General features: G+C 42.4%; 1 protein-coding gene across 3 annotated transcripts in view; it reads right to left on the reverse strand.

Moving 5' to 3' along the window:
* Positions 1–17,425, reverse strand: part of IL20RA (interleukin 20 receptor subunit alpha) — a 36,173-nt gene extending 18,748 nt beyond the window's left edge. For all 3 annotated transcript variants that reach the window (XM_042985353.1, XM_042985354.1, XM_042985352.1), the window contains exon 1: positions 17,247–17,425. In XM_042985353.1, coding sequence (XP_042841287.1) covers positions 17,247–17,370 — 124 coding nt within the window. In that variant the 5' untranslated portion in view covers positions 17,371–17,425. The remainder of the gene's footprint in view (positions 1–17,246) is intronic.
* Positions 17,426–22,950: the final 5,525 nt, after the last annotated feature.

Here is a 22,950-nt window from a genome sequence, read left to right on the forward strand (position 1 = left end):
TCACCTGCTACCTCTTTGCAAATTAATCCTTATCTGAATTTAAACAAAGAGAAGACTGATGAGAAAACACATATTATCTTATGTTCATATATAAAATAATTTAAGTTTTAATAAATATTTGATATTTACGTAGTCAGTAAATTTCTTTAGATCCCACCACACCTTGTAGTAGGAAACCCTGTTCCTTTTCCTTTCAGAGTATTTTCTTTTATTTCTGCCCATATCTGATCCTGCAGAATGCAAATAGGAATTCTATTTTTTTAATGTTTATTTATTTTTGCGAGAGAGAGAGAGAGAGAGAGAGAGAAAGAGAGAGACAGTGTGAAAGTGGGGTAGGGGCCGAGAGAGAGGGAGACACAGAATCCGAAGCCGGCTCCAGGCTCTGAGCTGTCAGCACAGAGCCCGACACGGGGCTTGAACTCATGAACAAGAATATCATGACCTGAGCCAAAGTCGGATGCTTAACCGACTGAGCCACCCAGGCGCCCCAGGAACTCTATTTCTGCTTTGACACAATCCCCGGACAACGATGGTGACCAGAAAAACAGATTTTTAGAAGGCTGTGTTTGAGTCTATTCTGGTGTCTTTTTAGTTGTTGAGTACATCCCGTCTATCAATTTGAAACCACAGTAACACTTAAAGATGTAGAAATATGTGTATCTTCCTTTGGCCTTGGGCTTTAGCTCTTTGTCTCCTATACAGAATACACTGTAGTCAATCCCCCTTATACTGATGAGAAATTTCGGTTAGTTGTCATTTTATTTATTCATTCAACTAATATTTGTTAGGTGCTATTACAAGTTGAATTGTGTTCTCCCCAAAAAAGATATACTGAAGTCCTTAGTAGTTAAGTAGTTAACTTAAGCAGTTAAGTAGTTAAGATGAGATCATACTGGAGTAGAGAGGTCTCCTAATCCAATATGACTGGTGTCCTTACAAGAGCATATGAAGACACAGCGACACAGGGAGAACGCTCTTTGCAAATGGAGGACTGGAGTGATGCTCTACCAGCCAAGCAATGCCTGGGACTACCAGGAGTTGAAAGAAGCAAAGAAGCAATGTCCTCTAGAGGCTTCCGAGGGAGCACAACCCTGCCAACACCTTGGTTTTGTAATTCTACCTCCAGAACCGTAAGAATAAACGTTTTAAGCCACCCATGCTACGGTACTCTGTTAAGGAAGCCCCAGGAAATGAATACAGGGGCTACTATGTAGATATCTCGTGGTGAATACAGATGTGCTCCTGACTAGAGTTCCCAGACTAGAAAGAAGAGGGACAATGTTAACAATGTACTCGTCGCCGAATGAACAAACATGTACTCATAAATTTGGTGATCAGGCTATGAAAGGGAACAAGGTTGGAGCAGTGGGTCACAGAACCTACTCAGATAGGGTCTTAGGAGCCAGCTTGGGCTGGGAGGGCAGGCAAAGGTCCCTGAGATAGGAAAAATGTCATCCCAAAAGACAGCTCCTTGGACCGAGATCGAAAGACCAGTGTGTTTGAGGGGCGCCTGAGTAGCTCAGTCGGTTAAGCTACTGATCTCATGGTTCGTGAGTTTGAGCCCCGCGACGGGCTCTGCACTGACAGCGCAACCCTGCTTGGGATCTTCCGTGTCTCTTTCTTTTTGCCTCTCCCCCTGCTCATAGTCTCTCAAAAATAAATAAATAAACACTAAAAAGAAAAAGACCGGTGTGTTTGGGAAAAAAGTGAGGAAGAGGAGAGTGGCCAAGATGAAACTGAAGTACAAAGGGGCTAGAGTCCCCATCTCTGCGAGCCCTGGGAAGGAGTCTGGATTACATTTGAAATTCAGTGGGAAAGCATTAAAGCCTTTTCAGTAGGGGATGCCCTGAGCCTATTTACCTTTCAAATAGATTACTTCATTACTGGGGGGAAAAAAGATCCGATGGGGGCAAGAACAGAACTGGAGAGACCAGCAAGACCATCATTACAGCAGTCTTAGTGAGGAAGGATGGGCTTGCCCCCAGATGCTGGCTGTAGATATGGAGATGGGGGGGGGGCAGCTCGCAGCCCTGTTTTCAAAGTAGAAACAACAGGACCTCCTGATGAAGCAGAGCTACAAGAGTCTCATCAGCAACAGCATTACTATGTTATGAAAGCTAAGTTAACAAATGAGGATTTATCAAGGAATACTTGCCTTTTATCTGTTTTGATGATGCAAAGTATAGAATAGAATAGAATAGAATAGAATAGAATAGAAGTAGCATTAAAAATTTTTTTTAACATTTATTTATTATTGAGAGAGAGAGACAGAGCATGAGCGGGGGAGGGGCAGACAGAGAGGGAGACATAGAATCCAAAGCAGGCTCCAGGCTCTGAGCTGTCAGCCCAGAGCCCGACGCGGGGCTCGAACCCATGAACTGCGAGATCATGACCTGAGCCGAAGTCGGTTGCTTAACCGACAGAGCCACCCAGGAGCCCCTAGAATCAGCATTTTTTAAAGAAGAAATGGCACACTTTAATGAAAATGATCGATAACTAGTGTTTTTTTTGGGGTTTTAAAATCTTTGTGAAGGTTTTAGGTACTATGTTTGTTTCAAGTTTGGAAAACATAAAGAAGACACCCCTGAGTAAGCATTTAAATTGCCATAAGTCATTTTTCTACTCTGCCAGTACTGATAAGATAATTTATTCAACACTGAGGTGAAAATATGTCACACCCACATTAATATCAGGAGTCATGTGCCAGCTTATGGGTAACAAAAGCATTTTTTTTTCACATAGATTTATGGCCTGTAAGTACAGGTCCGATTCCCTGACATTCCGTCCATTTCACATCCTAAATCATAAAGCTGTTGGACTGGCACACGGAGTTTTCCAATACCTTGTATAGATACAGGTCTCAGGTGTAGCGCAGTGGTATGTAACATTTTCTAGTGGCCTCAAAGCTAATACTACATCCCTGCAAGAATGCTGCAGTTTTAACTATATGCCTGACAGTAAAAGATATTTCCATTTTGCTGCACTGTGGGAAAAGCCTATGCATAAATTAGTGCCTGATCAACACCCATCAAAAGTGGGGAGGTTTTCAGAGCGAACTCACGAAGGGTCAGGGTACTCAGGCTCAGGGTTACCCAAACCTCTGTTTTGGGGGCTGAGGCTTTATGACTTTCCTATCATAGACTGTATGTTCATTCAGCAGTGAGGAAAACAACCAGGCTGTAAGAGGCTCAACAGTCAAAGGCATCCACCTCTGGTGGGTTCCCCTTTGGGGCCATTCAAGTTTCTCAAGCCTATGACTAACTAGGGGACCTCAGCACAGAGGACACCCGGCCCAGCCTTGCCCAGAGACAGTCTCCAGTTCCCAGTCCCCTCTCTCCTTCTGAAGCTGGAGCAGGGCGAAGGAATCACCACGCTCTGAGCTGTTGGACACTGGACTCCATGACTTACAGTCTTTGTAGCCCCAGTGCCTGGTGAATGAATGCTTTTGAACTGAACTAACCAGGGGCTGGTGGGACTCACATAAATCCTGGAGACGGGGCAGGACCCAGAAGCACATGTGCACTGAATGGGGATGGAACACCTTGAACTGCCAAATCTTGGTGGTAGCTTGAAGCCGCCTTGGTAAACCTACATTGTACCCAGGGAATCATCACCAGCAGCAGACACTCCACAGATGATTTTTCTTAATGTTTAGCTTTATTTTTGAGAGAGAGCGAGAGCGAGAGAGCAGGGGAGGGGCAGAGAGAGGGGGAGACACAGAATTCAAAGCAGGCTCCAGGCTCTGAGCTGTCAGCACAGAGCCTGACGCGGGGCTCGAACTCACGGACCGTGAGATCATGCTGAGCCCAAGTCGGATGTTTAACTGACTGAGCCACTCAGAAGCCCTTCAACAGATCCTTTTGAATGAAGGAACAGTCGCCCATGCATGACAAGTGGCTGCTACCTATTGTATCTTTTGAAATAGGAAAATACCTTAACATGTTTGTATCTATCCTTTCTGTGGGGAGTGAGGTTAAAAGAGGTAAGAAAAAGCACCAGAGGGTGATTAACTAATTTCGGGAAGCAAAAGCTGTAAATAACTCATCCTGAACACACCAAGTGAGAGCCAAACAGCATTGCTGCTTTTATGCATTGATGCAATCCCTTAGATATTGTTCTAACGTCACCATGCCGAAAGGAAAAGCAGATTTTCTTTTGTCTCAAGTTGTAAATCATCTCTCCTGAAAATTGTTAACTCCTCTCTCTTCCCCTCCTTAATTATATATCAAGTGTTCTTAAAAATCAGTCATCTAACAACAGCCCTTAAAATGTGAGTCAGGAACTATGTACCTAAGAAAAGATATGCAGCTGTCTATAAAGGCAAGAGCATGGTTTGGTGTTAACATTAGTTCTTGTAAACTTGATGATTTTCCCTTAACCACCATCTCCACTGTTATTTCTCTACTGTATCTTTGCCCACTCTCTGCCAGATGTGTGTGCTCCCTCACTTTTCTCTCTAATAATAGTGTACATTATATAGGGTGGTCGCTGGCCCTCTCTCTCTGGCTTCTAGTAATTGATTATGTGAGTTGGTCAGAGAGAAGTTCTAAGGGCAAGAGTTCTAGAGCTACACTGGGGTCCACTCGCTTCTCTACCACTTACCAGTCGTGCATCCCCACGTTAGTTATTTATGTCTGCACCTCAATTTCCTCTTTATAAAACAAAATAATACTATCTGCTTCATAGGTTTGATGGGATGATTAAATAAGATTCTTTCCAGGGCGCCTGGTTGGCTCAGTCAGTTAAGCGTCCGACTTCAGCTCAGGGCATGATCTCACGGTTCATAAGTTCAAACCCCAGGTCGGGCTCTGTGCTGACAGCTCAGAGCCTGGAGCCTGCTTCAGATTCTGTGTCTCCCTCTCTCTCTGCCCCTCCCTGCTCACATTCTGTCTCTCTTTCTCAAAAATAAATAAACGCTAAAAAAAAAATAAGATTCTTTCCATAGACCTCTTGGAACAGTGCCCGGCACAAAGAAAGAGCTCAATCATTATTAGCTCAGTGTTGTCCTCGATAGTTAACTATTCTCACTTTACAGATGAATAGACAGAGCCCCAGAGAGGCTGAATGATTTGTCCATGGTTATTCAGCCATTTGGAGGGATCCTTGGTTGAGTTCAAGTGTTCTGACCATGACTGGGCTCCTATAGTAGGCCACTTGCCTACTGCCTTTCAGAAATGATCCTGAGAACACAGTTGCAGGAAGAAGGGATTGTATGATCATTATAGATTTTGCATGTCATAGATGATTGCTTCTAAGGAGAGATATAAGAAATTCAATGAGGAAAACCCAAGTATCTCTTCTTCATTGAAGCTTTTCCTGGTGGAACTGTACATAGTCATATCATTCATTCAACATGTTTACTAGGTACCTACCGTGTGCTAGAAAGAGTGCTGACAGGCGCTAGGGCAGTAGAGGAGGGAAACACACAGAAGGCCCTGCTCTCAAGGAGCAGATAGGATCTGAATCTGGGACATGATCCATCAATATATGCTTTCCCTGCCAGGTATGTGAACATTTATGTGGATGAGTGATGCATAAGTCATACAGAAAAAGCGGTGTTATTTCTTTATAGCCACACCTCAGTAAATAAATTTATGTGCTTAAACATGTTTTTGACTATTGCTGTCAGTTCTCGATAGCAAGGAGGCCTTTAAGGTCGAGATGACTTCCTAAAATAAGGAGATTGGAGTTGACCCATCAAAGACAGTGTGCATCTTCCATGTAGTTCCTGTGGGAGGGTTTATAATTATTGCTAGGGCACTGCTCAGCTCGTGGCATTTAGGGCACACTTCCTTTCAGCTATAATTGTTTTCAAAGGCAACTTAAAAACATACAAATATTTCCATCTCATTTTTTTTTTTTTATAATCACACCTTGTTTTTGCAAAACCATAACCTGACTTCTCATCTTGATTACCCAAGTTTGTTGGAAATGGCTTGGAATGCATTTGAAAATTAAATCCCATCTCCAAGATGAAGGTTTGCCACTTAATGGGTTATTCTGAACAAAGTATGCAGGCTCTACCCGGAACTCTGAAAAGACGAGCTTACGAAATACATTGTTGTGAGATATTTTGTACATTGCCTTCTGAAATGCCTATTTTGAAGACACCATTAACTTGAATATGTCAGCCCTGCTGTTAGAAAACCAGTCACACTACCTTATATCATCTCTCATATAAATGTCTTCCTTTCGTTTTTAGAAATCAGCCTTTTAAGGACAGGAACTTGATTTTCTCCACATTTTGTGATCTCTCTAAAGTAGCTGGATTTGTAATGATGAACATCATAGTATCTGGAAAAGTAAGGTAGATTCAAATGTGGGTTGGAGTCTATACTATTGATAACTTGCCTCAGAAAGGAAATGAAAGTAAGAACAGAGTCAAAGGCAAACCATTTGGGACCACTAAGGTATTAGAAAGAATAGCTACTGGGAATTCCAAGTTGAATCAGCAGGTATTCATTAACTATCATCGACTTTATTGTTCAAATCATTTTCACAACTAGTATTTCTTTATATTCTCACAGAAGCCATTCTTTTGTCAATACCTTCATCACTTGAAATTTTCAGAGGGAAAATCACCAACCTAAAAATGGGGGAAAAACATGTAAAAAGTAAGAGAGTTTCAAAAATAATTAGTGGAAATTTGGAAGTAGTTATTAGTATTTGCTTCTGTTCACTGTAGACTGGAATTTTGAGGGAAATGAGGTTGATGAGTGTGGTCGCAATTGTGATCTCAGATTTTCCTGCTGAACAAGACAAGGATGGAAGCAGACAGTAGCCATCAAAAACAATCAGGTAAATTTTTTTCACTAGGCTAGCTCTCCTCTCTAGTGACAGGTAGATGCTTTGATATTTTCGAGAATGACTAGAGTAGGGTTGAATTACGCCTTGAAGTTGTGTAACTATATGCAATAAAATGAACAGACGTTGCACGTGCTGCTTAGGCCACACTGAAGATCAGCTCTTTTAGGTCCTTAACGGCCACAAGATGTAAAAAAAAAAAAAAAAGAACACTGGTGATGAGAAAAGCAGAGCAACCACGAAGAGTCCACGCACAAGGAAGAATCAAAGGCACTGTTGCACTCACGGCCTTGGAACTTGTCCATGAACAACTGAGTGGATCAATTAAGACACTGCCTTTGCTCACTAAAGCTAACAGGGCCTTCAAAGGACTGTGTTGATTAAGGAAGTGGGAAATAGCACGGAGGACAGAAGCCCCAGCTTGCAAAACCACAGCTGTAACAATTGTGCCTTTTGATAATTGTTTGTGGTTTGATTCAGTATTGCAAAGAGCCCCACAGACCACAGTGACTTGAGGCTGCCAATGACCTTGAAGTCAGGCCATCCTACAGCTATGAAGCTTCCTACTCCTGCCCACTTTTTGTTTGTTGATGTGTAGTTTCATAAAAAAAAAAAAAAAAAAAAAAAAAAGAACTGAAAAGTATATAAGAAAGAACTATAGGTGTGAAAAAAGAATATTAACTATCTAGTAATTTATAGACTGTCCATGCTTAGAGCAGGATTTAGCTTTTTTGGTTTCCCAGTGAATATAAAAGTTATGTCAACACTATACTGTTGTCTATTAAGTGTTCAATAGAAATAGAAATGTACACAACTTAATTAAAAATATTTTATTGCTAAAAAATGCTAACCATCCTCTAAGCTTTCAGCAAGTCACAACCACTGATCACCGATCACTGAGAACTATAAGAAATATAACAATAACTGAAAAGCTTGAAATATTGCAAGAATTATCAAAATGCGATACAGAGACACAAAATGAACAAACGTGGCTGGGAAAATGCACTGATAGACTTACCTGCTCGACACAGGGTTGACACAAATCTTCAATTTGTAAAAACTGGACTATCTACAAAGTGCAATAAAATTAGATATGCCTGTATTTTCCTGCTAAAATTTTAAATGAAAAAGACCTTAATTTATATTGAATGATATTATTTTATATAATATGGATGCCAGCCTACCTAGAACTATTTATTGAATTTTGTTTTCCCTAAAAGCATTAAAAACATTTTTTTTTAATGTTTATTTATTTTTGAGAGAGACAGGGACACAGCATGAGTGGGGGAGGCAGAGAGAGCGGGAGATATAGAATTTGAAGCAGTCTCCAGGCTCTGAGCCATCAGCACAGAGTCTGATGCGGGGCTTGAACTCATGAACTGTGAGATCATGACCTGAGCCAAAGTCAGATGCCCAACTCACAGCCACCCAGGGGCCCCTAAAAGTGTTTGAAGTATTTGTTCATACTAAGACATTTACTTTGAAATCTCATTGCTTTTCTAATGTATCTTTTCTCAAGTAGGGCAAATGTGAATTGATATATATAAAATTTTATGTATATATATATATATATATATATACACACACACATATACATACATATATATGTATGTATACATACATACATATATATGTATGTATATATACACACACCAGCAACTCTTGTAAATCTCAGTTTAAAGGACCCTTTTTAGAGGAAGCCCTGCCTGACTTCTAGACTCAATTGGTTACCTTGTTCTGTGCTTTTTTTTTGAAGTTTGTTTTTTTTTTTTTTTAGAGAGAGAGACAGAGACAGAGAGAGGGAGGGAGAGAGAGAGAGAGAGAGAGAGAGAGAGAGAGAGAGAGAGAGAATGAATCCCAATCAGGCTCCATGCTGTTGGCACAGAGCCTGAAGAGGGGCTTGAACTCACAAACCGTGAGATCACTGCCTAGGCCGAAATCAAGAGTCAGACGCTTAACCCATTGAGCCACCCAGGCACCCCTGTGCTTGTAAAGAGCTTGGTCTTCTCAATTCTAGCATTTATACTTTATTTTCTTTAGGCTTATTTATTTATTTTGAGAGAGAGAGGGAACAGGAGGGGCAGAGAGAGAGGGAGAGAGAGAATCCCCAGCAGGCTCTGCACTGTCAGCACAGAGCCTGATGCAGGGCTCAAACTCACAAACCTCAAGATCGTGACCTGCGCCAAAACCGAGAGTTGGATGCTTAACAGACTGAGCCACCCAGATGCCCCTGGCATTTATACCTTGATGTAATTACCTGTCTGAGACCAAAAGCTCTGTGAAGAAAGAGACCTTGTTTTCTTGTTCACCTCAGTGCCTAGACCTCTTCCCGATATATATGAATGAATGACATTGCATGAATAACAAGTGTTCAAAAGAAAATTATTTAAAAATCACAGTGTGTTAAGTTATATATTAACTCCTGGAAACTCCAAATGGATGTATGGGCTGTTAAGGTAATTCTTCTTCATTAAATCTGATCACCTCAGCTACCTTATCCCCCTAAGTTATTTGCTCCTGAGCTGAATGCAATATTCTATTTTGCACTTAGAAATTAGGAGCTAATTTATGGGGCGCCTGGGTGGCGCAGTCGGTTAAGCGTCCGACTTCAGCCAGGTCACGATCTCGCGGTCTGTGAGTTCGAGCCCCGCGTCGGGCTCTGGGCTGATGGCTCGGAGCCTGGAGCCTGTTTCCGATTCTGTGTCTCCCTCTCTCTCTGCCCCTCCCCCATTCATGCTCTGTCTCTCTCTGTCCCAAAAATAAATAAAAAACGTTGAAAAAAAAAATTTAAAAAAAAAAAAAAGAAATTAGGAGCTAATTTTTAATAACAAAGTAGAGCATTTAGTAGATAATTTAGTGGGCCTTTTGAAACACATATATTTTAATCAAAATTGGAGGAGGAGGGCTGGCTTGGAATTAGATGGATAGTTAACCTGAAATATGAAAATGGTCCTTGTTGGATCAAGGGTGAGGATTTTGTAGTTGAAGTGCCCCTCAGAGAAGCCGGAGGTAGAGATCTCAGGAGAGTGAGCCCCTCTGCTGAAGAAATTTAAACTTCACTGTCTTTATTACATACCTATTGATGGCTTTCCCTTTTTATTTTTATTGAGGTATAATTGACCTATAACATTATCTTCGTTTTAGGTTTACAAAATAAAAATTCAACATTTGTGTATATTACAAGATAGTGGCTCTCTCTTATGTTCATGTTATGGAACATACAAGAGAAGACCTCGTCTCTGCCTTCAACATTCTCAGGGGAGGCTTCCAGGCATGACGCTCCCAGGAAAGTTGTCCTTCGGCAGTGGCCATGTTGAAGAGGAGAGCCGCTGCATGGGGATGAAAAGGTCGCTTTTCTCCACCTTAGAAGCCAAGCTCATGGATCCTGCCCTATGAGCCTGTGCTCACTGCCCTGTGAGCCTGTGAGGGTATGAATTCAATTGTGCCTCCCAAAAGAAGTATGTTGAAATCCTAACCCCCAGTACCTCATAAAGTAACTGTAATTAGGTATAGGGTCCTTGTAGAGATGATCAGTTAGAAAGAGGTCATTAGGGTCGGCCCTAATCCAATATGGCTGGCATCCTTATAAAAAAGGGAAGTTTGGACACAAAGAGAGAAGATTATGTGAAGAGACAGGGAGAGCGCCATGTGAAGGCAGAGAATTGGAAGGATGTTCAACAAGCCAAGGAAGGCCAAAGATGGCCAGCAACCACCAGAGGCTAGGAGAGGGGTCTGGAACAGATGTTCCCTCACGGCTCTCAGAAGGAGAGCTGCCCATATCTTGATTTCAGACTTCTAACTTCCAGAAACATGAGATAATAAATTTACATTATTTTAGGCCACCAATTGGTAGTATTTTGTTATGGCGGCCTTAGAAAACTAATCTAGGAGGTGTCATTTGCTCGCTTCTATCGTTCCTCAAAAATGAACACGATGCTTATTGAGGAGAATGATAAATTCCTTAAGGGCTGCCTAACCTCTAGAAAGTAAAGATGAGGGGACTGACGTAGGAGATAATTTAAATGGGGGAAATGATGGAAACAAATGCTTTAACTAGGACGACGCAGTTACCAAAAAAACCCTCATATCACCAAAATACAAATGTAACTGTATGGGCTGGAACTTTGAGAAGGCTGAATGAATAGTATACATGTTGACAATCTGGAAGTATAAGGACAACTTACTGACAAATCTGTACACGAAAAATTACGCTCTTTCTCTGTGACTGGACGTAAAGCTGGCATTTGGGAAAGCAGCGTGTATCTGTGTGGAAGCCGTTTTGTGGCTCAATGTGTAACGCGGTGACCATCACAGGCAAAAAAACAGAACCAGAGTCGAATAGATAATCAGCAAAAATTTTCTCCAGGAAAAGGTATCCAAAGACCCCCATCACAGACCTCACAAGCTCTAGATGAAACATTATGCCATATTTCCATCCTCTATACTCTGAGAAGCCAACAGAAAGGAAACCACTTTTGCAAAGTGAGATTGTCTTAATATGAAAGTCTGAGTTTACATGAGGGGGTCAGAGTCTGTGTCTCCTAGGAGAGGAGAACAGAGAAAACGAGGGCACCTTATAGGCATCAGGAACCCTGTGTTCACCAAGAACCTGAAGCTGAGTTATTTAAGAACAAACACGCCAGGTGTAGGGCTTCGAATATAGTAGACCAGCCATGTCATCACGATCTACGCGGAGGCAGCCTGGGAGCTTGCAGACGAACTGGAACACACACATACTAGAAAGACCAGGAGACAGAGGCTGGCATGACATAACGGGGAAGGTGGTTAGTGGAGAGGAAAGAAGACACAGATGGCTACATCCTGTTACCTGCACAGCTCGTCCCGCATGGCCTTAGCAGCATACAGCGAGCACCAGGAATGGGTGAAGGTCAAAGAGATTAAGAACTTAGCTCATTATATGGAAGAACATTTTCACGGTAGGAAGTCTGCGATGACAGCACATCCTGTCTTGGGTGCCATGCAGTGAGTTGCCCATAATGACAGGTACTCAAATAGCAGACAGGCAACGACCTGGAAGTAATGCCACCAAGGAGATTCACTGGAGAAGCAGCTGGATGGGACTTGAATGGCCTGTCACCCCCAGGTTTCTATACCCAAAGGAATTCTGAAGCTAAAGCAGAGGAAGGATTTAATTTTAATGTCTCCAGCCAGCAATTTTTTCCTAAAGTTTTCTTGTCCTCCAATTTTATAAGTAATTGACACATCCTGGAATTGGTTATAGTGATTTAATTCATTTTTCTGGTATCAGCATTTGTGTCAGATAATCATAAATGTGGACCGAGAACAAGTAAGAATGCTGTCAGAATATCACAATCATAGCATGAGTGTTATGTTAATAAGATGGATAAAATGCTTTGACTCGTTAAAATACATGCTACATTAAGCTGCAGCTGATTCTAAGATGTCTTTTTCTTTTTTTAAAATAATCATGGAAGTGAATATGTCAGTAATACCTGGCAAAGCTGTGCAAAGAAGAAAAAGATGCAAATAGAAAATCATTTTAAAAATAACATGTATGTAACAAAAGGTGCTTTTAAGCAAAAAAGGCAAATTTACTGAGTAGTATTTTATGAAAAGTACTATGCCAAGCACTAGCAAAGGCAACACACAGATATGCAGTTTTATTTATTTAAAATATTAAAATAGGGGCACCTGGGTGGCGTAGTTGGCTAAGCATCGGACTCTTGATCTCAGCTCAGGTCACAATCTCATAGTTTGTGAGTTTGAACCCCACACTGGGCTCTGTGCTGATGGTGTGGAGCCTGCTTGGGATTCTGTCTCTCCTTCTCTCTGCCCCTCATCTGCTTGTGCGTGCTCTCTCTCTCAAAATAAAGAAACCTTAAAATTAAAAATAAATAAAATAAAATGTTATAAAAATAGCATAATGTTTTATGTTGAAATGCTTATGCTAACGTATTTACTTTATAATACTAATAATTCCATCTACCTATTCCTTTGTCCAGAGTGTATGTTTCAATGGAAAATGTATGTCCTACCCATGACTCTGACATCCAGAGCTATACGAAAAGTTACACTCAGAACTGTCACTCCCCCCTCATCCCTACCCCCTTGTTCCTATACCACACCACCTGCCAGAGGTAACAAATCTCTTTACTTATTCTCTGGAGTGTGAATACTGCCTTTCTTGAATTTATTCTACAGGAAGATCAATACATAGTTATAGGCACTGGGTGCACACATTTTGAAGACTGAGGCTGATGATGTCTACAGCTACATGCTTGGATCTGAGGCACATGATATTCTCCAGACAGGCTGGGGATGAGCCTCAGCTGATAAGTGTGGAAGCCATGCAAAGATACAAGAAATTGCCTCATGTCTGCTCCAACGTAACAGTAACTGCAGTGAGAATCCCTGCAGACACCACCTTAACCAAGTGATCAAGGTCAACACCACCACCAAGAAGACATTGATATCATAAATCCTTGGCTATGACGCGCTGAGAAAGACAACACAATTTGCTCCAGAGGAATAACCTCACTCTAAACATGAAGAGACATCCGATGAACCCAAATGGAGGGACATGTTAAGGAAAAGATGGCACTCCAAAGTGTCACGGGCATGAGGAACTGTTATAGATTGGAGGACACAAAGGGGACAATGACAGCTAAATGTAAAGCGGGATTCTGGAACAGAAAAAGAGCCTCAATGGAAACATTGTTGAAACGTGAGCATGGTCTACGGTTCAGTGAATGTATTATGCCAAAGTTAATGTCCGGGTTCCGAACATTGTACAATGGTTATGTAAGATGCTAAACTCGGGAGAAACTGGGTAAGGGATTTATGGAAACCCTTCTGTTTCTGGAACTTTTTTTGTAAGCCTCAAATTATTTCAAAAGGAAAAACTAAAAAAAAAATAATGAAGGGAATTTTGTTAGTTCACCGGAATCGTCTGTGTGTGTACAAATAACTTCTCATGAAACAGAATACCCAAATGCTGCTGTATTGATATCAGAGAAGAGACACTTCAACAAATACCTTCACCGTGCTAATTATAGTATATTAGTCTAATAAGCATAGATAGGCGTAGTAGTAATATTTAGACTGTAATCCAAAAGCTCCAAAACTAAAGTCAGGCTCATTTGTTCACAGACATAATAAACTCCATATTTTTTTCTTTCTTCAGGGATTTTGGGGAGATCTCCTTGCTGAAGGCATATTGGAGGTGAGATGCCAAGTGTGAGCAAGCAGTTAACTGGGGCTAGAGTGGGTAGGAGCACTCTAGCAGAGGGAACTACAAGTATCTCATTTCTCTGAGATGAAAAGTGGTTTGGCTTTGTTCTAGAAACTGGAAAAAGGCCAGCAGAGCAGTAAGTAAGCGGTGTGAGGTAAGGCTGAGAATCTGGGAGGAGTGGTCCACAAAAAACATTGTGGGGGAGGTCAGAATTATTCCACAGCAATCGGGGCACCTGGGTGGCTCAGTTGGTTAAGCATCCAACTGTGGCTCAGGTCATGATCTCCGGGTTCATGGGTTTGAGCCCCGCGTCAGGCTCTGTGTTGACAGCTTGGAGCCTGGAGCTTGCTTTGGAGTCTGTGTCTCTCTCTCTTGGCCTCTCCCCTGCTCACCCACTATCTCAAAAATAAATAAACATTAAAAAATTAAAAAAAAAAAAAACAAAACCCCAAATCATTCTACAGCAATGGATGCCCCCGAAGGGCTTGAGGAGAGGGGATATGGGACCTTGGGAAGTTATTTTCTCCTGCTCTCTCTTACTGGCTTTGAATGCTTTTTATATAATGCTGACTACAGTTCTTTATGTTCACTGAAGAATAAGTATGGGAATGGGCTGCCAGGGCAGAGTTTGAAACGTACAGGAATAAACTTCCTGGTGAAACTTCTGTCCCTGGAGAGTGTAGAGAGTGAAACTGAGCGTGTGTCACGCTTGCATCACAGATGTTCTGAATTCCATTAAAAGCTTACCTGAAATTAAATATAACTATTTTCCCAGACTGTTGATGTTTTTTTCTCTCACTCTGAGTGTTTGGGATTATACAGTCTGACCCAAAGCCTGAGTTGGGTGAATGAATTTTTGTGCTAAAAAGTTCAAAAACTTAAAGTATTCACCTGCCCAAGAGTGGCAATGTCATCCAACCCTTAGAAAGCTCACATTGTTTGGCGGATATTGTGATTGATCCATCAGGATAGAGGTCACTTGCTATTAAGAGGTAGGTATAGTATCTAAGGAGCTTCTAACCTGCTTTTTCCAGCGGTCCTTAGGGTACCTGAGGACCCAGAAGAAAATAGCACCTGGGTCTCGTGGATCAGAGAAGAGTTTCATCTGGGCTTTGTCAAGCCGAGAATATTACTGCCTTCTGTTGTAAGTCCCCAACCCAATTATGGAGCACACTTTATGTCCGTCTTTGATTACAGAAACAAACAAATTCCTATCTGTTAGTTTGAGCCTCAATATTGGCGTAAGTCAGGAGCAGTCTCATCCCGTTGAGCCTATGTAGGAAATAACTAGAAAATGATACAATACAAAATCATATGATAATATATTATAAATAAATTTATAAACACAAAATAAACTAACCATAATTTTAAAAAATAACCATAATTTTTGATAAATTTAGGATTTAGACGAGAAACGCTTGGGGGTATAAAATCTATTGTTGAAAAATACTACGTTTTGGAACTGTATTGAACTTCTTGCATGTTTACTGAAGCGCAGTTGACACACAATGTTACATTAGTTGCAGGTGTAGACATAGTGACCCCACAAGTCTATAGTTATGTTATGCTCACATGTATAGCCGCTATCACTCTACAGTGTTATTATAATACCACTGACTCTATTCCCTGTGTGGTACCTTTTATCCCTGTGATGTATTCATTCCATAACTGGAAGACTGTATCTCCCCCTCCCCTTCACCCATTTTGCCCATTTCCCAGCCCCCCTCCCTCTGGCAACCATCAGTTTGGTCTCACTATTTATGAGTCTGTTTCTGCTTTTCGTTTGTTTCCTCATTTGTTTTATTTTTTAGATTCCACACATAGTTAAATCCTACGGTATGTGTCTTTCTCTGCCTGACTTCTTTCACTTAGTGTAATACTCTCTAGGTCCACTCATGTTGTTGCAAAGGGCAAGATCCTATTTTTTAAAATTTTCTATGTTTTTATTTATTTTTGAGAAATAAAATAAATAAATAAAATTCTTCATTTTTTTTGAGTGTGTGTGTGTGTGAGAGAGAGAGAGCATGAGAGAGAGTGAGAGAGAGCAAAAGTGGGTGAGGGGCAGAGAGAGAGAGGGAGACACAGAATCAGAAGCAGGCTCCAGGCTCTGAGCTGTCAGCACAGAGCCCAATGAGGGACTTGAACTCGTGACCCACAAGATTAGGACCTGAGCTGAAGTCCAACGCTTAACCTGCTGAGCCACCCAGGAGCCCCTAGATCCCATTCTTTTTAATGTCTGAGTAATATTCCCATGTGTGGTGTATGTATGTGTGCATCACACCTTTATCCATTCATCTACCATGGACACTTGGGTTGCTTCCATAATAACTGTATTGCACATAACTTTTTCTTTGACTACTAAGAACACTGCACTTTTCACGGACAACTTTCTGCATTCACTGTTGTTCAGCTCTGGGTTAACAGTAAAAGTTAAAAGCCTGAACCACGTCTACAAAGTACAGTATTCTGGGAAGCTTTGCTGGTTTTAATTAAAAAAAAAAAAAATCCCAGATATCTTGCTTTAAAAAAACATCTTTTTCTTATATATCAGAAAAGCAGAAGAAAGAAAGAAATCAGGTTAATGAATCATCCTGGCTTACTGGATCCCACTTGGTAGAATTTAAACTTAAAAACACAGCAAAACACATTTCGGTTACCTTATGTCAACCATAGAAATTTTGTGATTTCCGAAACATCAAAGAGCACTTACCTGTACAAGGTCCTAACCACAAAGCGGGAAAAAAAAGTGACGTGCTCAGGAGAAGTGATCTTATTTTAGAAACACTGCCGCTTTCTAGACCCTGTTCTTTCCGAGCAGACCCTTCCGGGGAGTCCGGTATAAAGCGCCGTGGTCACCGCCGGCCCCGGGGTTGGCCCCTGTTAAAGGGCGGCAGGTCCGTGCGGGCGAGGGCGCTGCGCGGGGTCATTGGCGCCCAATGCAGGCTCCGAGCTGTGGGTTCCACTCAGAGCCACCACTGTCACACTTCCTCCGCCTCCCTGCCACCCGCGCAATGGAAAGTGTGAAACGCTCGGTCCTGCAAACTTGACTCAGAAGCAGGCGCGCGGCGGGCTGCGGCGAGTTTCTCCGGGGGCTCGCGGCGCAGACCCCCAGGCCGAGCCAGCGCGACACCCGGCCGGCGGACGAGCCGGTCGGCGCTGCGCCGTCTGCGGAACCGGCCCGGGAACGTCCGCGTCCCGCAAGGGGCTGGCCCCGCCGCCACCGACCTACCTGCGCATCCCGACGGCGCGGCCGCGAACAGCAGCAGCGGCGGCAGCAGCAGCCTCAGGGCCGCGCGCCCGGGCGCCTGGACCCCTCTGGCCACCGCCCTCGCCGGGGGTCGGCGGGCCCACATGGGCGGCGGGGCTGGGTCACATCCCCGCGGGCGTCCCGCAGCCTCCCGCGGCCCCCTCGAGCCGCGGCCTCCGTCGGCGCCCGGCACCCACCGCTCGGGCTGCGCGCGGCGCTCACGGTGGCCCGGCGCCCAGGGAGGCGGTGCCGCGGCCGCGCCCCACCCGCGTCCCGCCCCAGCCCAGCCGCCAGCGCGATCTCCAGTCCCCAGGCACGCAGCGCCGAGAGCCTGACCGAGCATCCAGGGCCCCAACCAGCGAGGGCACTGGTGCAGGGAGGACCTCACTCCGGGGAGGAGAGAGAGGGCGGCGCAGGGAAGAGGGGTTCTGCTGTTCGGGCCTGACCATCCCTCCTCTGAATGTGAACTGTCGGAGTTCAGTACCGGAAGAATGAGATGGACGTTCATCTCTCAACATCCCGCCCGGCACTCTGCCATGCACTGTATTTGATTTCGCGCAGTCCCCACCACCCGCAACTAGGTACTGTCCCATTGTACAGAAGAGGAAAGGGAAGGACGATGTATCTGCTTGAATGAAGTCTCCAGGCTTGTCAGCAGTGGCCTGCAGATGTCCACACAGGCCGGGTTCTAGGTTCCAGGCTCTTCATAACGGGATGGTGGGGGGTTGAAATTAAGAAACGTGTGCAGGGGCGCCGGGGATGGCCCAGTCCGTTAAGCCTCACAATCTGGATTTTCACTCAGGTCCTGATCTCAGGGTTGGTGACATGGAACACCCTGCGGACTCTGCTGACAGTGCGGGGCCTGCTTGGGATTCTCTCTCTGCACCCGCACCCCGACCCCCACCCTTCCCCTGCTCTCGCTCTTGGAAAATAAATAAATAAAACATTAAAAAAAAAAAAAAAAAGAATGCGTTAAAATAGTTGAAGTAGTATAAAGAAAACCTGAGAGCCAGTCTCAGCTCTGGTCCTTAAGAGGAAGTTGTAAAGGCTGGGAGATGTACCCAGATGTACCAAATTAGATCCCTAAATTTAGATCAACTACCTCCATCCTAGACAAAAGAATCTAAAGTAATTGAAAAGAAAGAAGTCTTTTTGCTGGGAGGAAGTGAGAGGTCGGCCAGGATTTTCAGAGTTCTCTAAATATGTTACTTCCTTCTCCCCGAAAGACTTGGAAACAGAGGCTAACAAAATCCAGGTCACATCGTCCCTTTGGCTGGGACTTCGGCCATGTGGTGCAGAAGCTGGGACTCCACATAAACGTTTGTCAGCCAGGTCCTTTAGGCTCCACCAATAGGGGGCGCTGGAGGCATGCTTGGCAGCCAGGGGAGGAGCCAAGGGGCCGGGCTTCCTATTGGCTGTTCTTGTCCACACTGCCCCACCGTGTCCCTTCACCCCAGCAGGAGCTTCTGGTTCCACACTCCCAGAATCAGCCTCGTTCTGCCCCCACAGAGATTCCAGCAATGGGCTGATGGTGCCCATTCTCAGAAGCCAGAGCTCCAGTTTCCGGGGTTCCTTTTCCAGGATGTAACCCCCACATCTTCCCTTTGTTCTTTCTGCCCTGGGTGCTGAAGTTGCTTTTGTAGTTACTTTCACTGCCTCAGTCTGAGAATCCCCCCTTTTACATTTTCAGTTCTCCAATATCTGTTTCATCAATTCTACAGAGCACATTTGTTTTTTGTTTTTTGGTTTTTTGTTTTTTTTTTTTTTCTGTTAAAATAACTGGTATGGTTTCTAATCTCCTGGCTTGGGTCTTACTGATTCAGTAAGATTTAGGAAGGACCGAACACTTTAGGAAGGACTCCATGTGAGCAGGACATCATCAGCATTGTTGTGAGTTGCTTTGTTCTTATTATCCACAAATTATATTAGTATAGCTTCATCCTTATTTTAAGTCTTGTGAGTTAATGTGACATATATTTGCCACAAAAGTATTTTGGGCCAAATGATTTTTGGTATCTAAGGTTTAGGACTTGTATGCATTTCTGTTCAAATATGAATCATTTGTGGCCCTAAAGGGGCTAATGCAGAAAGGTACTAGCCCTTCCCTTCTTCTCTTGAGCAGTAACACTTCATTGTTTCTCCACTAGGAAGTGGAAATGGGTAGGGGTCCTTCCCCCTCATAAGTGGGCTACTCTTTGTTTGTGAACCAACAGCCTTCTGTACATCCGCCTTCCCTCTGGCCCTTCTCAGGTTCCCCTTTGCACTTAGCAGCATGTCAGAATCTCACTGGCTTCCTACCTGTTATCAAATTCACCACTCAGTTGATGCCTGTGGTTTTTGTATGATGAGTGTGACCTAAAAAATCGCTGAGTGTTCAGTCGATGTTTCCCATGCATTAAATTAAAGAGTGTAGTCATGACTCCTTTTGTTTTTACCCATGACCTGGAACTCAACTTAGGGAGTTTCCTTTGTACCTTCAAATTCTTACCCTCTTACCCACCCTGTGAAAATCAGGAAGAGACCGTCCAGTACCCTCCCAGTCGAAATCTTCCCAGTCAAAATAAATCCTAGTACATCCTTCAGATGATTTTTGAAATGACTCAACACATCCAAACTGGTATTTTCTTCTACGCATGAAGAGTACAACCTTTCTGGGTTTTTTTTCCCTTTGGTGCTTTATTTCTTTTATTAAGTTTTTTATTTTAATCCCAGTATAGTTAATATAGTGTTATATTAGTTTCAGGTGTACAATATAGTAATTCAACAATTCATTGCATTACTCAGTGCTCATCATGGTAGGTGTGCTTTTAATCCCCCCCCCCCCCACCTCCCCTTTGGTAACCATCAGTTTGTTCTCTATAGTTAAGAGTCTGTTTCTTGGTTTGTCTCTTTCTTTTCTCCTTTACTCATTTGTCTTGTTTCTTAAATTACACATATGGGTGAAATCATATGTCATTTGTCTTTGACTTATTTTGCTTAGCATTATACCCTCTAGATCCATTCATGTTGTTGCAAATGGCAAGATTTCATTCTTTTTTTTATGGCTGAATAATATTCCTGTGTGTGTGTGTGTGTGTGTGTATGCCACATTTTTTTCATCCATTAATCTATCAATGGACACTTGGACTGCTTCCATAATTTGGCTATTGTAAATAATGCTAATAAACATAGAGGCCCATGTATACTTTTTTTAATTCAATTTTTTTAATGTTTATTTTTGAGAGAGAGAGCACACGAGAGAAACAGAGACAGAGCGTAAGCACGGGAGGGGCAGAGAGAGAGGGACACACAGAATCAGAAGCAGGCTCCAGGCTCTGTGCTGTCAGAACAGAGCCCGATGTGGGGCTTGAACTCATGAACCATGAGATCATGACCTGAGCCGAAGTCAGACGCTTAATCGACTGACTCACCCAGGTGCCCCTGCTTGTATCCCTTTGAATTAGTGTTTTTGTATTTTGGGGACAAATACCCAGTAGTGTGATTACTGGATCGTAGGGTACTTCTATTTTTAACTTTTTTGAGGAAGCTCCATACTGTCTTCCACGGTGGCTGCACCAGTTTGCATTCCCACCAACAGTGCACAAGGGTTCCTTTTACTCCACGTCCTCGCCAACACTTGTTGCTTCTTGTGTTTTTGATTTTAGCCTCTCTGGCAGTGTGAGGTGATAGCTCACTGTAGTTTTGATTTGCATTTCTCTGCTGTTGCATGATGTTGAACATCTCTTCATGTGTCTGTTGGCCACCTGTGTGTCTTCTCTGGAGAAATATCTAGATGACAATCCTTCTTGCCATGATTTACCACCTACCGAGATCTTAATTTTGTGGAGCCTGATGTACGGGATTTTAGGCTTTCTGATCAGCACAGCTATAAATCGATACCCTGCACCCTCAACCCTAGTGCTAAAACCACAAACAAAAATACAAGCTTTTTCTATTCCAGTTGAACTCCTAAATAGTTTCCAGGGATGATACATCATCAGCTCTATCAGCACCATTAGGTGAAGTTATTGAATTCTTACCTTGAGCTAGGTAGTATGCTAAGAATTTTACACTTACCACCTTACAACAATGCTATGAGTTAGTCACATTACCCTGAATTACAAAATGAGGAAACATGCTTGGACAGGTTGTTCACTTAATAAATGACAGAACTGGGATCTGAAGCCTGGTTAATCTAATTTCAAAGTCTGTGTTTGTAATGACTTCCTTATATGCCTCTGCACTTAAGAAAATAAAGCAAATACATTTACCAGGTGAACTGCAAAATAACACACATACGAAGATGTATACTTACTAATTTATGGAAAATGCAGCATTGGTGTGATTTCCATATTGTAAACTACGTTGTGAATGGAAACAGATGCCCGTTTTTTGAACACTCAAGTATGGCCAGGGGCAGGTCCAGAACGTACTAAGAATCCAAAAGTAAACCTGAAGGTTAGAGGGCAGGCCATTTTGGGGGGAAAGGAGGAAAGGAGAGAGTCTGGGGGAGACAGTAAGCATCCAGGACTAAGGAGATTTCTGAAATCCTTTTAGTCTACTCTGCTGTTCTCTGTGGATATTTGGGACCCCTGACAATGTTTACATTATGCTGTCTGCTCAAATCTAAATAATATCAAATAGTTAAAATCTTATGGAATCCTATCTCATCAGATCTTCCTCCAATTCTTTCAAAAAAATTTTTGAGAAGTGGTCCACGCATTAAGATTTTTTGTAGTTGTTAAGTATAATACACATACAGAAAAATGCACCAAGATAGATGTTACAGTTCAATGAGTTATCACTAAGGGAATACGTTGGTAAGCATCACCCAAGTCAAGAAATAGAACAATGGTAACTCTACATGGGCTGTCCTCTTACCCCTTCTCTTTTCCCCAAAATAATTCAGTGTGCATTCCAGTGTATCTGGCTTCTCTTACTCAACACTATGCTGAGAATTATCTGTTACTGCCTGTAGCTTTAGTGCAACACTATAAAGTTATCCATTATGTAACTATACTATAATTTATTTATGCATTTTATTTTGATGACATTTAAATTGTTTCCAGTTTGCAGCTATTGGCAATAGTGCTTCTTGGAACATTTTTTTTTTCTGGAACATTCTTATTTGTGTCTCTTGCCTACGTGTACATATTTCTGGCAGGTACATACCCAGAAGTGTAATTACCAAATCATAAGACAGACATAATTTCTGCTTAAGTAAATAATGCCAAGCCTGTTTTCCAAAGTGGTTATAACAATTTACACTGCCATCAGCAGCAAATGACATTGAGAACTTTTTCATAAGTTTATTAGCCATTTTGGATATACTCTGTGTCAAGGATCTGCTCCTGTTTCTTACCTATTTTTTTATATCATCTCTTTTATGTTATTTTTGTTTGGAGAAATTTGTTACATATTCTGAATATTAAGCCTTTGGCAGTTATATATTATATAAATATTTCTCCCCTTATTGTGGTTTGCTTTTTTACTCTCTCAATAGAGTAATAAAAGTCCTTAAATGTAATATGGTATAATTTACCAATGATTTCTCTTATGGTCATTGTTTTTTGTGTCCTGTTTAAAAAATGTTATTCCGCCCTAAGATCATGAAGATATTCTTCTAAGTTCTTTTCTGAAAGCTTTATTGCTTTATTTTTCACATGTAAAATTATGATCTGCCTCGAATTGATTTTTATATATGGTT

The sequence above is a fragment of the Panthera tigris genome, chromosome B2 (assembly GCF_018350195.1).
Source record: "Panthera tigris isolate Pti1 chromosome B2, P.tigris_Pti1_mat1.1, whole genome shotgun sequence".
In the NCBI taxonomy this organism is placed as follows: domain Eukaryota; kingdom Metazoa; phylum Chordata; class Mammalia; order Carnivora; family Felidae; genus Panthera; species Panthera tigris.